At 35.1% G+C, this 18,225-nt stretch overlaps 1 protein-coding gene across 1 annotated transcript in view; it reads right to left on the minus strand.

The window, feature by feature from the left end:
• COL24A1 (collagen type XXIV alpha 1 chain) overlaps positions 1-18,225 on the minus strand; it is a 392,112-nt gene that overhangs the window by 4,646 nt on the left and 369,241 nt on the right. The window contains exons 56-58 of the mRNA XM_025390892.1: positions 9,830-9,895; positions 9,050-9,218; positions 1,500-1,609 (exon numbers count right to left, since the gene is read on the minus strand). Of these exons, the coding sequence (XP_025246677.1) occupies positions 1,500-1,609; positions 9,050-9,218; positions 9,830-9,895 (345 nt within the window). The remainder of the gene's footprint in view (positions 1-1,499; positions 1,610-9,049; positions 9,219-9,829; positions 9,896-18,225) is intronic.

The following is an 18,225-nucleotide window of genomic DNA, read 5'->3' on the forward strand; positions in this document are numbered from 1 at the left end:
CAACAAAAAGAAAAACAGAAAGAAAAAAACGAAATGAGAGGAAAAGCAAAAGAAGGGCATACACATGGAAAGATAATAAGGAACATTAGAATTTAAGTAATTCAATTCCTTCATTTTACAGATAAGAGTCAGAAACTTGCAAAAAATATTTAAGCTTTCTGAGACTTAATTTCCTTGTCAGTAAAGTGGGGTATAACACCAATCTGGTATGGTCGTTATGAGGATTAAAAATGACAAATGTAATTTACCTAGCATTGTGCCTGGCACAGAGCAGGCCCTCTGGTGGATCACAGTTTTATTCCCTAGGTTAATAGAGGAATAAAGACTAGAACCCCAGTCCCTGATTCCCACTCTACTGTTCATCCTAGCACTTCTCTGGTCTTCCTTGGGTTGAGTTTATGAATCGAAGAAATGGGAGAAGTGATTCAGTCATGGAAAGAACGAGAGTGCTGCTTCCCCACTGCTCCTATTTCCTTTGCACAGTTCACACAGCCCCATCTTCTTTCCTTCTGGATAATCCTGGGCCAATTTCCATTGGAATGAGGATGATGATATGGATATTTTGGAAGCAGGACTATCATGCTGCTCTTTATTAGAGGTTCATGATTCCCTAGGAATGGAAGAATCCTTCCCTCTTTTATTTCAGGGGCGATAATGGTGAATGCCTATTAAGATAAATTGATGGAATGCCCTGGTTAATGAAGAGAGGTGTTTTAGGAGGACAGGGCAGTTCAATAAGCAGCAGCTAAAGAGATTGAATTTTATCTGCTGTCTTTTTATGATGAACAAAACACACAATAGGCACATGTATCAGTTCTTTGTCAATGAGAAATTCTTGATCATAGATCAAGCTGGTTTAATCAGAAAAATAAAGAAACAGTTTTGGTTTCAATATATGTTATAGGTACAGCTAGGATTTAGGTTTTATAAATATTTGTTATAACTCCCAGTGTTATATGTTAGTTTAACAAACTAACATGCATTCGTTCTAAACGTTTGATTTATAGAATTATTCATGAAAGAAGTTTTTAGTAGTATTCTGTGGATGTTTAAGAAAGGTTATTGTGTGCCTAATAACCACAAATAGCAAGATTTTGTGGCAAAATTCTCTTTTTTAATGATTATAATATAATTTTCAGCAAAACTTCAGGTAACTGATTACTGGTTACAAACACTACAGCTGTTTAAGAAATTTCTAATGTGTGTGTATGCATAAAAACATAGCATATGTTGCACAATTTTAAAAGGAATTTAAAAAACATGATCAGTAGAGTAAGCCAAACTAAGCTAAATCATAAAAAGACACAATCAAAATGTCAAGATTTACTGTGATTAACTAGTTTTTAAAAATAGCATATTTATTTCTCATACATAATAGAGAAAAATCTTTGCTTTCATTCTTAAAATTCATAATTATTTAAAGAGATAGAATTTTAAAAATAACTTTTCACTGATACTGTGCAATATAACAACATATATTTTAAAATTCAGTAACATACCTTTGTTACAGAGACAGGAGGTAAGCATGTCTGGCCACCAGCACTGAAATTGCAGAAAACCTCAATGGCATCTGAAGGACAGCCGAGATTTGGATCAATCCAGTATTTTCCTAATAATTTATAGTAAAACATAAAGTTACTAAATGACATAATCCTTGTAATTTTTTTTTTTTTTTTTTTTTTTTGAGAGAGAGTCTCACTCTGTCACCCAGGCTGGAGTGCAGTGGTGTGATCTTGGCTCACTGTAACCTCCACCTCCTGGGTTTAAGTGATTCTCATGCCTCAACCTCCTGAGTAGCTGGGATTACAGGAATGTGCCACCACGCCCAGCTGATTTTTGTATTTGCAGTAGAGATGGGGTTTCACCATGTTGGCCAGGCTGGCCTTGAACTTCTGACCTCAAGTGATCTGCCCACTTCGACCTCCCAAAATGTTGGGATTACAGGCGTAAGCCACTGTGCCTGCCACATCCTTATAAATTATCATGATACTTTAAATACATATTATCACAGTCTTACCTGTTAAAAACATAGAAGATGATATACTTACATTTAGTGAATGAATGAATGCTACAAGCATTATGTAAAATTGATACTAAAAATGCTGTATTTTTCACATAACTATCAATTTGAGTGTTTCATAATTTTAATCAAAATGATAGAATTGCTGAATTGTTTCACTCTACAGATAAGAAGATGTGTTCAGCAACTAAAAGTGAATTGTTTAAAGTTACATAGTTAATAGAAAAGTTGAACTTAATGAAGTATATTTGTATATTTCTGTTATACATCATTACAGTGTTTCAAATGAACATTTTGTTTTATAATAGAAACAACTTCGATCTTTTGAAGGAAAAATACATCTTTATGTATAATACTGATAAGTAAAATAAAAATAAGAAAACATTTTTGTTTTCATAAAAAAAACCATACAATTAAATGTTATCATTTTTGTACTCTTGCAGATTTTCCCACTTTATCATTCAGTGGGAAAAACTGAAGTCCCTATAGCTAGTGAAATTCTACCAGTCTTTACTCCATTGAGTGCCCAAGAGAATAAAACTGGGCCTAAACTCAGACTACAGAAAATACTTAGATTGAAAAGCAATGGGCTAGCATCTTAATTCCAGACTAATAGACTGAGAATAGTAAAACAGCATCTTATTCCAAATACAAGGGACAGGAATTTTTGAATAAGGCAGCCCTGTTTTCCTGCATTAAAAAGGCAAGAAAATTCAACAGTTTTTGTCAAATGTCATTTTTTCTACAGTAGGCAGAAGTCTTTGTTCATTCCACTTTTATTCCATAGCAAAGATTCCTCTAGCTCATCCTGAGCTTCCTCTAGCTTCCAAAACATCCTCAAATATTCTCCCCTCTACTATTCTACTAATCCCTCAATATGCTTACTTGCTGAATTGGTAGCTCAAAGGGTAGAAATGGTCCTCAGCTGCAGCAGTGTTCAAACTTTAGTGTGCATCAAACCATCACTAAAACACACATAGCTGGGCCCTACCCTTGACAGTTGCTGATTTATTAAGTCTGGCGTGGGGCTTAAGAATCTGCATGTCAACAGCATCTAATTCTGGCCCAGGATCACATCTGGAGAACCAATGATATATTGAAATACAGAAGAAAGGGGTGAAGGAGGTCCACCATTCCTAGTCCCTTATCTTCAGAATTTTGAATATTTCATAAAGTTTGTAGAAAGTACAGCTGAATTTTTCATCAGAAACTGATGAGGGCTTCCAGTCTTACCTAATGGAGTAAACATATATCTTCTTTCATCTTCTCTTGTCTTCCAAGAAATACTATCTGACTACTATATGAGCTAATAATAAAAAAGTTCTTTATAACAGGTTTTTCATCAAGCAAATTTTTATTGTTATATGGGGTGAAATGCTTTGAATTCAGGTGTTATATTCTACAATAGTGAACTGATAAGGGCTCCATAATTTCTTTCAAGGTATGCTGAGTTAGAGATAAAGTCCTGCACCATGATATATCTTTTGTGAGCCTAAATGTTCTGACTCAAAACTAGCTCTTCCCTGAGGACACTGCTTCTCTTGTAGCCTCCACAGTGTTATGCCTGAAGGTAGGAAGGCATCTTTCTTGCTCTTCGTTGCTACTTTCAGACCATTCTTTCCACTTTCTCCCTGAAAATACTCCATACTGAAATTACTATAATCACATTCTATCACTCATTAGTCCCTCCTGGTGTAATCACTTACTATTTTTCTTTGACAATTTTAGCCTATTATCACTTTCAGAAAATCTCCTTATGACCTAATTCTTGGTGATTTTAAATCCATGTAGATGATGCTTTCAATATGTTGGCCTTCAGTTCTCTGAACTGTATCCTCCCCAACCCTCTTACTTTTCCACCAATGATCTTGTACCCTCCCCCTACCCTCGTACCTTACTTTAACCATTAACTTCCAAGGCCATATCCTACCTTTTGTTATTACCAACAACTGCATCTCCTCCATAATTTCATTTCTCTTCTCTTTCCAGTTCATTCCCTCTGGTGTCCTAACTCCAATAATTCTTCACTTTCATGAGAACCTACTATCACTTTTTCATTGTCCCTAATGATCATATGTTCACTTCCCTTCTTACCCAGCTTAAAAATCTACAGTCCTTTACTGTAGTAATGTCCTTATGAACTTCCTTAACACCCTTGCCCTGCCTCATTTCACTCTACTTGTCTTATAAATCCCCAATCCTACATAAGTTTCTCCCTAACCTGTGCCTATACCTGCACAGAAAAAAAGTGGTAGGAGACAAACACAACTGTTGTGATGGGCCTCCTTCAAATTCAAATGTGTCTGTAAAGTTGCCAGACAGTAATATGGTGTTTCCAGAGTTTATTCCCTCTATCACTAAGATAGTTAACTATCTTATATCTATTCATTCATTCTTATCCTCAACTCATAACCTTCCAATTTCAATGAGACAACTGAAGGAATCTGAAGAAAATTTATGTAACTTACATAAACTCCCACTATCATATCTATCCACATGTCTGTGCTTGTGCACATATATTCTACCTTCTCTCTCTCTTTTTGAAATAGGAATTTCCCTCTCACTCTGTCGCCCAGGATGGAGTGCAGTGGCAAGATCTTGGCTCACTGCAACCTCCACCCCCTGCAGGCTCAGGAGATCCTCCCACCTTAGCCTCCTGGGTAGCTGGGACCACATGCACATTCCACCATGGCTGGCTAATTTTTCTATTTTTAGTAGAGATGAAGTTTCACCATGTTGGCCTGGCTGGTCTCAAATTTATTGAAAAAAATGTTGGCCTCAAGTGATTCATCTACCTCAGTCTCCCAAAGTGTTGGGATTACAGGCGTGAGCCATGGCACCTGGCCTGCCTTCTCTCTTATTATAGTGAATAAACTGTGTTCCTATAGAAGACTTATCTTAAAACAAATATGAGAATTTAGCTGTAATCTATTAATCCAGACATTACAGAAATGCACAAAAGTGTAAAACTGGGTCACCCTTCTTATTATTTTTTTTGTTTTGGAAAATATAGTTAAGTTTTAGAAAAATATATTAACATATAATGGGTTTGTTGATATTTTAAAGCAATTGACACATGAATAGTTTTAAAATTTGTTTTGGTTTCTACTATAGTAAATATCAAAAATTGGCTGGGTGCGGTGGCTCATGCCTGTAATCCCAGCACTTTGGGAGGCTGAGGCGGGAAGATCACGAGGTCAGGGGTTTAAGACCAGTCTGGCCAACACGGTGAAACCCTGTCTCTACTAAAAATACAAAAAAACAAAACAAAACAAAACAAAACAAAACACACAAAAAAGAAAAATTAGCTAGGTGCGGTGGTGGGCGCCTGTAATCCCAGCTATTTGGGAGGCTGAGGCAGGAGAATTGCTTGAAGCCAGAAGGCGGAGGTTGCAGTGAGCGGAGATCAAGCCACTGCACTCCAGCCTAGGCACTGGGGTGAAACTCTGTCTCAAAGAAAGAAAAAAAAAAGAAAGAAGACTTATCTTGTTCATTATAGTTTCAGATTTAAATTCTACTTCTTTTCTTCTCTCTTTTGAGTCTGCTTTTGTTGTCTGCTGTTTCTACTAGTTCTCATTCATGGTGTTTTGTCAACTTGTGTGTTTGGCAGTCGTTGATTGTGTGCTGGACACTGCATTTTTGAAATTACCTGTGGAAATAATTTGAGTCCTAGGATAATGTTATCTTTTATATAAGATTTTTGTTTGCTTCTGACAGGTATGTGGAGGTTCCAGCAGTTTGGAATCATTTTAATACAGGTTCAAAGTTCGGGATTTTCTGAGCTATCCAGATGATGTGAAGCGAAGCTACAGTCTGTATGAATGTTCGTTTTCTTCCAGTTTATCCTTACTACTAGAGTGCAGGCCTTTGAAAGCCTAAGTCCTCACCTTTGGTGGGCCACAGATTCTAACTTTTGACCCCTACCTCCTGAAGCCTCCAAGCTTCTCAACATACTGGGGGCAAAAGTAGCTCCAAATGTTGGGTTCACTTTCTGCTGTCTCCTTTAAAGTCTCAGCTTGAAAGTTCATTGCTGTTTGTTATTTATTTTATGCTTTTAACTTCAAAAATTAATTTAGCCAGGTAATATGAATTACCTGCTTCATTACTGGGAATGAAAAGTTCCTAGCATTATCCTTTTCTCTTAAAATCTGATAAGGTTTTAACTACTACCATTCCTCTAAACTGCTCTTGTTGGAGCTCCTCAATGATGTCTGCATTGCTAAATTCAGTAGTCTTTCTCAGTCTTTGCTTTACTTAACATTGACTCAGTTAATCCCTTCCCTCCTCCTCTGGCAAACATTTTCTTTGCTTGATTTTCAGGGCACCACATTAATCTAGTTTTCCTCTTATCTCAGTGATAGCTGCTGCTTTGTTTTCTTTGCTAGTTCGCCCTCACCTTTCTGATCTTTAAACATTAGAGAGCCCTAGGATCTAGTTTTTAGACATCATTTCTTTTTTTCTTTTCTTTTTTTTGAGATGGATTCTCACTCTGTGGCCTGGCTGGAGTGCAGTGGTGTGATCTCAGTTCACTGCAACCTTGGCATCCCGGGTCAAGTGATTCTCCTGCCTCAGCCTCCTGAGTAGCTGGGACTACAGGTGTGTGCTACCACACCCAGCGAATTTTTCTGTAGTTTTAGTAGAAACGGGGTTTCACTGTGTTAGCCAGGATGGTCTCAATCTCTTGACCTTGTGATCTGCCCACCTCGGCCTCCCAAAATGCTGGGATTACAGGCATGAGCCACCGCACCGGCTTAGACTTCATTTCTTCCTTTACTTACTATGTAGGTAGTCTTAAGCAGTTTTAAGGCATTAAATACCAATTAAATGTAAATGATTTCATAATTTTTATCCTTACTTAGACCTCCCTCTTGACCTTCAACTTGAGTAGCCAACTACCTACTTGACATTCTTACTTGAATGTCTAAGAGACATCTCAAAGTAAATATATCCAAAATTTTACTCCTGATCTTTTCTCCAAAATTGCATCTCCTGTTAACAACATCCCACCCTTCTATGGTAAAAACAAAAAAACAAACAAACAAACAAACAAACACCTTAGAGTCATCCTTTGCCATTCTATTTCTCTCATAGCCCACATCCAATCTATCAACAAAAACTGCTGGCTCTCTCTTAACCCATTTATTCCTGAGGCTGTAATTTTTTTGAATTTTTGCAATCAGACCTTGGTGATGACTTTAAGCAGTAGGATATAAATAACTCCCACATGCTTAGCGTTCCAATAATGGAATGCTATTCCACTGTTAGCCAGGATGCTAACAATGATTTTTGTTAAAATAAAGCATATTGAAAAATCTAACCATTTTTTACCACTCCCTCGGCAACCAACTCTAGTCCAACCAACCATCATCTCTCCTGGATTATGCCAATATCCTTCTCAGTAGTTTCTCTACCTCTACCCGTGTCTTCCTCACTATATTTGCAACATATTAGCTAGAGTAATATTTTAAAAATCTTAGCCAAATTATGTCACTTCTTTGCTCAGCAATTTCCAGTGGCTTCCCATCTTATTAGAGACTTCTGAGTACTCTAGAGGGTCCTGTATAATCTGACTTTTTGATATCTTTCTAATAAATTTCCTAACATTCTCCCCCATATGCACTCTCTTCCATTCATACTGGCTTTCTTGCTAATTCTAAAACGTGCTAGGTATACTCAAAGACTCAGGGTTTTTGCATTTATTCTTTGTGCCTGGAAAGCTTTCTCTAGATTTCTTGTGGCTTGCTCTCTTACCTCCTTCTGATATCACCCAAATGTCACATTCTCATAGATGCCTTATCTGATCATTCTACTTAAAAATTGTATCTTGTGCTCCACTTCCTATCAAGTCCCCCTTCCCTGCTGTTTTGTTTTTCCTTATAGCATTTATCATATTCTAGTGATGAAAGTATTTGGGGGCATAAAGATTTTTTGAATACTGCACAATCCACACCATTTAGTTATTTCTCTTATAAGGAAGGTAGACTTTGAACTATATTTCATACTAATTTTGCATATCTTACAATGTCTTTGTTCCTTTCAATTCTACAGAATTATATTTTTATGCCCTCAAATATGGGAAAGAATCAAGCTGAGAATTATTATAGGCAGCTACAATTGTAAGTATTATTTTAGTTTTTATATTAATCTAGGGCAGAAAATATCTTTAGAAGTTAAGTGTTTTATTAATATAAACAAAATGACTGTTTTCATTGAAGTTCTAGAACGGAAGCAGATGGTTTGGACATGTGTGTATGTGCGCATTTGTGTGTGTGTAAGTGCAGGTATGTGAGACATGTGTATGTATAAACAAAATTAAAATGACCACAGAATAACATAACATAGCTTTTTCAAATCAGCATTTTTCACATCAGCATTTTTCAAATCATAATTTTTTTTTTTTCAAAAATGTCATTGTGTTAAAACTAGAGTTTGTAGCAGACAGGGTTTCCCCTGTTTAACTGATGACTCCTCTTGATTTAAAACCTTGCCTTGATTGTTCCAATCTACGTTCATTTTTGCACCTCTGGCTAATGAAATTGGGGCATCTGTGTTGAGATGAGAAACTTCCAAGAATGACAAACCACTCCCATCTTCATGGTCATCAATTCTAGAATGGGACCTTTAAATTCCATTTTGTATTTAAAAACAAAACTAGACTTTTAGGGAGTATGGTGAAGGAGATTCTCTAATATATCTATTTATGTTGTTAACTCTGGTAGTCTTGACTTACCAAGTTCTGATGGGTGCTACTGTCTGTTAATGCAAAGGTCAGGCCTATCTATCTTAATTTTTAATATGAATATGCTGTATTCCAAGAACAAAATGTAAGCAAATGACATAGCAAGGGGTGGACGACATTAGAAGCATGTCTCCCTCATAGAGTATTTTATTCTTGATGACATTAAAATGGCTTCTGCCAGAGTTTTATCAAACTAACTATGATTTAGAGTGAACACATTACAAATCTCAAACACACTGAACTGATGAAATGAAATTTGACATCAGAGTTCGAGGTAACCAAGAACTTACCATCCAATACTTTTTGTTCACAGTTAAGTAAATCTTTGCAGATTCGTGCTGGGTTATCTCGTGTGCCAAGAGGATTCTTGATGCTGTGCAATAAATTGCTAAGGTAGTTCAGGGTTTTGAATATCTCTTCACTGTGGTCAATTAAAGTCACTTCAGTATTCTGGTAGTTCTGCCAAGTCATCATAAGAATTACGTAAGCAAAAAACTCCTGAGGACCAACATGGGCCAAGGCAGGAGAAGAATGTGTTTCCGTTACGTGTAGTAAGTTGGGAGTAGAATGTAAAGAACAGTTTATATTTAAGCATAGGCATATGTGTATGTTTTATTAACCTTAATCTTTTAAAGAAGTTAAGTTCACATTCGCAAGTTTAGTTTTCAAGCTAACATAAGAATTGCTATGTCTACTGTATTATGTTTTTAAAATTACACATTGAATGATTAGAGTTTAAATAAAATAAATGAGTAGTGATAATATATATATCTCATTTTAAGAAACATGGCTAACTTCATTTAACTACTTTCTTGGCTAGTACCAAATTCCTTACAAATAACAGTATTACATTTTTGATTTAAATGTTTTCCTTACAAAACATCCTACGCATATATTTCTGCTTAACTATACCAAAATCACTTACTTCATTCTTGAAAATGGTTTCACATTTTCAATCTGTTTTAAATACAATCTTTGAGATAATGTCACATTTTGGCCTCCAAAAAACTTCTCTGTTTAATTGGTATATTGAGAGACAGTGCCAATGTAAATAAAACCAGATATGTTACCTCCATCTGTAGGGCAGTATTTGATTCAATCAAGGCTTGAATAGCAGCATTGATATCCATTTGTTTCTGTGTAAAACAAAACCATTTGAGATTAGGAATAAGATCAACACTGAGTGCTCCAAAGTAAAGGCTGCAAATTCTGAAAGCACTGCTGTAAAGTATACCAGACTTATTATCTGAAGGGGTTCTGTAACTCTTAGACAGATTTTGCAAATATTACCTGGCTATCTAAAAGGACAATATGCCACCTTCATCCAAATCTAAAGGTATCCTAATTAAAGTAGGACCAGAGTGTAGAGTCCTCAAATGAAAAACTATTTGTTCCTGTTGCCTGAAAACACACACACAAAGTTCCTCAAATGGAAGAGAATAAAATATGATCCTCTCAGTTAATAAATTGTAAAGTGAAGAATAAATAACTGTAGTAATTTTTAACAGTTACATTCTTGGAAGGAATAGAATAAAATACTACTGTCCTGAGGTAGTCACCACATTAATTTAATCTGATACTTCTGTGGTTTTAAAAACAATTTCTGAAGTTGGAAAATGTACCATGAGTCCCAAAAGAAATAATACAGAAGGAAATCAATCTCCTCTTGCATTTAATAAAATATATTTTTAGAAAAAGACTGAGCATAATCATTAGTAAAAGTCTTTTTTTTTGTAATTATTTTTTAAAAATTATCTTAGAACAATGAAGCATGGTTCTGGGAAATGGCATCTGTGTAAGTGAAACAAGCAATTTAATTTCTTTCAGAGTCATTGTACTGTGAAGACATCTTTTTACTTGAAGGCTTATATAATGGAAACAGTTTTCAACAGATCTCTCATAGCTCATGGTTGGTAGTTTGAAAAACTATTTAAAATGATGGAATAATCAATAAAATGTGCTCTCCCTTGCTTTAGCATGTGTTTTTCATATTGGAAAATAATTGACTCATTCTGCATATATATACTGCCAAACACTGTGATACACACTGAGGAGAAAATGGTAAACAAAAAAGAAACTTGCCCTTATGGAACTTAAATTTAGAGAGGAGATAGGCAATAATTAAATCATCTCAAAAATAATAATTACTAATTGAGATACACGCTATGAAAGAGAAGTGCATGAAACTATGAGAGAAATTAGAGAAATTAATCAAATCTGGAAAATGTAAGAGGTTGGAAGGAATAGGTCAGGGAAGGCTTCCCTGAGGTAGTAAAATTTGAACTGATATCCAAAGAATAAATAAGAATTGTTAGGAGAAGGGGTAGGAGAGCTTTCCAGGCAGAAGGAGCAAAGGCCACGAGACAGAAGGAGCATGGACTATTCAAGTAGCAAAGAGGTTAAACCTAAAATATTCTCCGCAGATTAAATAATTATGACCATACTGCTCATGTGAATGAGCAGATTTTGGATATGGGTGACACAAAAATATTGGCACTAAATATGAGAAACTGAATTAAGTGCTGAACCAAAGCCACCTTTATGTTGTTCACTTGGTCCCCTGTTGGTGATTAAGAGTTTTAATTAGAAAATCTAGCATAGTGGTTCTCAAACTCTTCAGAATTGGAATCCTTTTGCACTTTTAATAAAGAATTCCTTTATTATTAGAGGCCTTACAAATTTTTTGTTTTTGTTTATGTGACTTATAATTTTGGAGTCTCACTCTGTCACCCAGGCTGAAGTGCAGTGGCACGATCTTGGCTCACTGCAACCTCTGCTTCCTGGATTCCAGCGATTCTCCTGCCTCTCAGCCTTCCAAGTAGCTGTGACTACAGGTGTGTGCCAACACACTATTTTGTATTTTTTGTATTTTTGGTAGACATGGAGTTTCACCATGTTGGCCAGGCTGGTCTTGAACTCCTGATCTCAGGTGATCCGCCCGCCTTGGCCTCCCAAAGTGCTGGGGTTACAGGTATGAGCCACCGTGCCCGGCCAACTTTTGATATTTACTATAGTAGAAACCAAAACAAATTTTAAAACTATTCATGTGTCAATTGCTTTAAAATATCAACAAACCCATTATATGTTAATATCAATATTTTTATAAAAATTAGCTATGTTTGCCAAAACAAAAAAATTAATGAGAAGGGTGATCCAGTTTTACATTTTTGTGCATTTCTGTAATGTCTGGATTAATAGATTACAGCTAAATTCTCATATTTGTTTTTGTATTCAATTGGTTGTGAAGAAAATCTAGCCTTATAGAGATACATAGGAGGAAAAAAGAAAAGTATTTAAGTTGTCTTTTTCAAATAATTATGGCTTTTCTTCTATCATATTATACCTTATACCAAAACTTGATAAGTGGTAGTTTCTTAAAGGTTAGTTTCTATGGGAAAACTGAACCCACCTCAATGAACATTTTGTACTTTTATACTAAAATCTATTGGTCTATTTTATACTTTCATAGATCTTTTGCCTATACATGATTTTATTAACATCATATATTAATCATTCTGAAAATACTGATTTATGGAATTATGTAGGTCTTCCAAACACTGATATAGCTCATTACTTAATGTCAGAAATTACATTTGTTAACATCATCAGGAAAACATAATGTTACTTATCAGGAAAACATAAGTACTGGGAATCTGTTAAATTCTCAGTGATAAATACATTTTCCCTAATTCTTATTTTTGTTTGAGAGCTTGAAATTTATCATTGGCATTAAATTCTGTCAGTTGTTTTCCTTGAAATGACAGGCTAACTTCATTCCTTTTCAAGAAAATATCTGTAAACTACTCATGTCTTAATAATACTGGTAGTCTGTCAATAAAAAATGGTACTCTATGATAAAACTGGCTAGTTGAATTTCCAACTCAAATAGCTGCACAGTGCTTTCAAAGCAATCACTACAGTGTGCACTATAGGTACTTTATATGTTCTTCCATTTCATCATACAAAATATCAAAAAGATATTTAAAGAAGATAAGAGATCTAGGAGACAGCAAAACCGGTGGAATAATAACCTTCCAGAATTCTCTCTTAGCAAGTTAAAAAATGAAATAAAACCATGTCTTTAGAACTAAAGGACAGTATGAGAAAGGTGTCTTACTAAGTAGAGAATATAATAAAAGCACATAAACTATAGAAAAAAGAATCAAATAGAAATTCTGAAGTTAAAAAGTACAATAGCTGAAATAAAAATTTACTAGATAGGCTCTACAGTAGATTTCCATAGGCAGAAGTAAGCACCAGTTAACTTGAAGACAGGTTTATTGAGATTATCCTGTCTGAGGAGTGGAAAAAAATAATGAAGAAAAATGAACAGAGACTTAAGAGATCTGTAGGACACTGTCAAGCTTACCAACATATGCATGATGAGAGTCTCAGAAGCGAAGGAGAGAGAAACGGGAGTACAAAGAATATGTAAAGAGATAATGGCTGAAAACATCACAAATCTGATGCAAATATATTAACCTACACATCCAAGAAGCTCTACAAACTTTCCAGATACATCACAATCAAATTATCCAATTCTATAGACAAAGAGAGAATTCTGAAAGCAGAGAGGAGGCTCATCATGTCCAAGAGATCTTCAACTAGATTAACAGCTAATTTCCCATAAAAAAATCATAAAGGTGAGCAGGCAGTAGGATAATATATTCAGAGTGCTAAAAGAAAAGACTGTCAGCCAAGAATTCTATTTCCAGTAAAACTCTCCTTTAAAAATGAAGGAAATATTAATATATTCCCAGTTAAATAAAAACTGAGACAATTTATCACTAACATACCTTCCCTAGAAAAATATTATAGGGAGTCATTCAGGCCTAAAGTAAAGGATACTAGGCAGAAACTTGAATCCAGCTGAAGAAATAAAGAGCAGTAGTAAAAGTTACAATACAGTAAATATAATATATAGTATAGACCACAAGTAGCCAAAAGTAATTTCGAAAAAGAAGTTAGAGGCATCATGTTTCCTGATTTCAAAACTTACTATAAAGCTGCTGTAATCAAAACAGTTGGTACTGTCATAAAGACAGACATAAAGACCAATGAAATAGAATAGAGAGTCCAGAAATAAACCTTCTCATTTATGATCAGATTATTTTCAACAAGAGTGCTAAGCTCATTCAATGAGGAAAGAACGGTCTTTTCAACAAACAGTGCTGGAAAAATGGAATATCCACATGGGATAGAATGAAGTTAGACCCTTAACTTACATCAAGTACAAAAAAACTTACATCATGAGTTATATCATGAACTCAAAATGAATCAAAGACTTGAACATAAGAGCTAAAACTAAAAAATTATTACAAGCAAATAGGAAAAGCCTGATAACATTTAATTTTGCAGTGATTTCTTGGAAAGATACCAAGAGCACAGTCAACAAGAGAAGAAAGTAGATAAATTAGACTCTATATATATAAAAAAAATCTTCTGTGCATCAAAGGACACTACACAGAGAGTGAAAAGGCAACTCAAGAGATGGGAAAAAATAACTGCAAATTGTCTTTCTGGTAAAGGATTAATATCTAGAATATTTAAAGAGCTTCTACAACTTACTAACAACCAAAAAAAAAAAAAAAAAAAGCAATCCAATTCAAAAAATGGGGAAAGAACTGAATAGATATTTCTCTAAAGAAGAGGCTGGGCACAGTGGCTCACGCCTATAATCCCAGTACTTTGGGAGGCCAAGGCGGGCGGATCACTTGAGGTCAGGGGTTCGAGACCAGCCTGGTCAACATGGTGAAACCCCAGCTCTACGAAAAATTAGCCAGGCGTAGTGGAGGGCACCTGTAATCCCAGTTACTCGGGAGGCTGAGGCAGAAGAATCACTTGAACCTTGGAGGTGGAGGTTGCAGTGAGCCTAGAGCGCACCACTGCACTCCAGCTTGGGCAACACAGAGAGTCTGTCTCAAAAAAAAATTTTAAAAAAAATACAAATGTCTAATAAACACATGAAAATGTGCTCAACGCCACAAAGCATTAGGAAAATGCATGTGAAAACCACAATGAGATACCACTTCACAACCATTAGGATGGCTGTTATAGAAAAAATAAACCAGAAAATAACAAGTGTTGATGAGGATGTGGAGAAACTGGAAACTTGTGCACTGCTGGTGGTAATGTAAAGTGTGTGGCAGTTATAGAAAACAGTATGGCAGTTTCTCAAAAATTAGACATAGAATTACTACATGATATAACAGTTTTATTTCTAGGTATATACCCAAATGAATTGAAAGTGAAGACTCCAACAGATGTCTGTACACCAATGTTTATAGCAGCATTATTCACAATAGCCGAAAGGTAGAAGCAAAATAAGTGTCCATTTGGATAAACAAAATCTGGTATATGTATTCAATGGACTATTATTCAGCTTAGAAAAGAAATAAAATTCTACTATAAGCTTACAACAGAGATGAACCCTGAAGATACTACATTAAGTGAAATAAGTCAGTCACAAAAAGACAAATATTGTATGACTTAACTTATATGAGGTACCTACAGTAGTCAAATTCATAGAGACAGAAAGTAGAACGGTGGTTGCTGGGGCTGGGGAAAGGGAGGAATTGAGAATTATTACTTAATGGGTACAGAGCTTCAGTTTTGGAAGACAAAAAAAGTCCTAGGCATGGATAGCAATGGTTGCACAACAGTGTGAATGTTGTGCAACATTCACAATACCACTGAACTCTACACTCTATTTTTAACTTAAAAATAGTTAAAATGGTAAAATTTTGTTATGTATATCTTGCCAACATTAAAAATAACAAGTAAATATGCTCATTATCCCTTAGACCAAAGTATCCTACTTCTGGCAATTTGTCCCCTAGGTATTCTACAAAATGATATGTATATGGACAGGATATTTGTACTATGCGTAATAAAAAATTGAAAAAAAATGCTCATCAACAGAGGGCAAGATGAGTAAATCACAGGATAGTCTTAATTGACATGACTATGATTTTCTGTGTGTGGCAGTAAAGAATACAATGATTATTAGTAGATTAGTAGTGTAGAGTTTGATGCTTTAGTCGTGTTAAGGTACCAGCAATTTTAAACACCATCAGCACAAGTGACAACTCAATAAAAAGGCATTTTTTCTTCCTGAACAGGTATTAGAAAGGAAAGAAATTTCATAACACTTGGCCACTAAAAATTTTTCTTGACGATCTCCATATTCCTAGAATCCCCAAGGTATTCACAAAGCCTAGCTCAAGACTGGCACATAGCAGTCAATCAGTTTGTTGAATTTATTGATTTTTTTCCCCATAGGCAGACTTTAAGAAAGGCACGGTCAGAGAAATTGTATTAAGAAGATTTGCCTGGGAAGTCATTCAGTCACATCTAAGTCCCCACATCGAAGTATAAATCTCTCATTAGGTGCAGTGAGGGGATCAAAAAAGGAAAAATAACTTCTTCCAGGCACTCTAGTTAGAACATATTCTCACATGGAAATCACTCAATGCTTACAAAAACATGCATGTAAAATAGAAAACAGAGAATAAAGATTGATTATATGTTGTGACTAGTGAGTGTGAAATAATGAGGGGAATTAGACAGCAGGATTCATTATACTTTGGGAGAATGTAATCTTCACAATTCTCTCCAAATCATTCAAGTGAAGAGCAGATCTAGTCTAGGCATCTCAGTATTTTGAAGAGAAGTGTTATTTTTTCATATGTCTGAAGTTTCAAGATCACTGGATGGTGAAAATGCTGACCAAATAGGAACTCATTTCAGGTCACACCCCTCTTTATGATGGGAGTTTTTGCGGATTCTAGGGAACCAGAATATAATAGAAGCTGCCACTTCTTAATTCATCAATCCAGGTTCTACAATTGACCCATTAATTGTAATAAATCAGTTGGGAATTCTTTCTCTCATTTAATGATTCTTAATGATTGTTATTTCCATCCTATACACCAAACACAGACACACATAGACACCGTGTTCTTCCCTTTACTCCACTAATCACTTCTAGTTAACTTTGACATCATGTTGTATACTTCTGTGTTCATTTCTAAATATCTTACCATGTACACTGAGGTCTGGTCATTACCCTATTCTCACATTCAAATTCACCATCAATACATATTACTTTTCCTGAAACATTTCCTTTTAGCTATTCCACTTTAAAGAACTGACCAAGTTACTTGAGTTTCGTAGGTCTTATAAAGATGTGGTTGGACTGGATGATAAGTTTTCATACTTATCTTGACCCACAGTAAGAAATACATTTTTACATCACGACAAAATTCAGACAAACATACATATATTTAACCTCAAAAAGTTCTGTAAAACCATATTTATTCTTGCTGATGAAGATGTACTGACTTTTTTTTTGTTTTTTAAAATTGACGTAAAATTTATATAACATAAAATTCACTATTTTAGCCATTTAAAAGTATACAATTCAGTTGTCTTTAGTAGATTCACAATGTTGTTCAACCATTAACATGATCGAATTTCAGAGCATTTTTATTACCTCCCAAAAGAAAATCCGTATCTACTAAGCAGTCCCTCCCCATATTTTTTTCTATTCTATTTCATTTGCTCTAAAAATAATCTTGAATGAGACTCACTAAATTGGTCTTATGATCCACTGACCAATGAATCCCAACTCAAAGTCTGAAATAACTGCTAAATAATTACTGAGAGGACCTCTAGTTCTATGAATCTATTCCTTTATAGATATTGTTTCTCTCCAAGTGAAATCTAGTTTAGAAGATTCCCACTAAAATTTCCTGAGATGTTGCCTTTTTTGTATTCATGCAGGCATGCACTCAACATTTATTAAGAGCTTAAATGGAAGGGGAATTTAAAAAGTAGTCTCTACCTTTAGAGGGTTCACAATATAATAGAAAAGACAAACATGAAAGTAAATGAGTATGAAGAAGAGGAAGTGATCAGTTCTATCTTGCAGTGTGATGAGGGGATGGAATTAAGAAAAGTTTCACGGAGGCCGACTTTAGAAAGAATGCATAGGTGTCTTCTCATTGTCATTTAGACGTCTGCTCTAGAAATCTTATTCTCAATGTTATTTTCCTACAGTGGACTCTGCAAGTTCTAGGAAAACAGTACTATATATGGAAATCTGTTTTCATATCGGCCAAGAAGGAATACAGAAAGGAGGAAAAGGGAGAAAAGAAGGAAACAAAGAAACTAGCATTTATTGAGTAGTTATAATATATTCAACACATATATCTTCTTAATCTTCCTAATTTTTCAAAGTATATACATATTTTAATCCACATTTTGCTCTGAGCAAAAACCTCTCATGTCTTAGTCTATTTTGGCTGTGTAGGAACACATATATTTTCCAAGTGAGACAGGGATATGTGTCCCACACTTTGGCACTTAAATGTGAAAATTTTCACTAAACATATCTTTAACTTGCCAATGACATATGATTCTTTAGAACTTGAACTTGTTCTTTCTTGAGAAGGGAGCTACGATA

The sequence above is a fragment of the Theropithecus gelada genome, chromosome 1 (assembly GCF_003255815.1).
Source record: "Theropithecus gelada isolate Dixy chromosome 1, Tgel_1.0, whole genome shotgun sequence".
Taxonomy (NCBI): domain Eukaryota; kingdom Metazoa; phylum Chordata; class Mammalia; order Primates; family Cercopithecidae; genus Theropithecus; species Theropithecus gelada.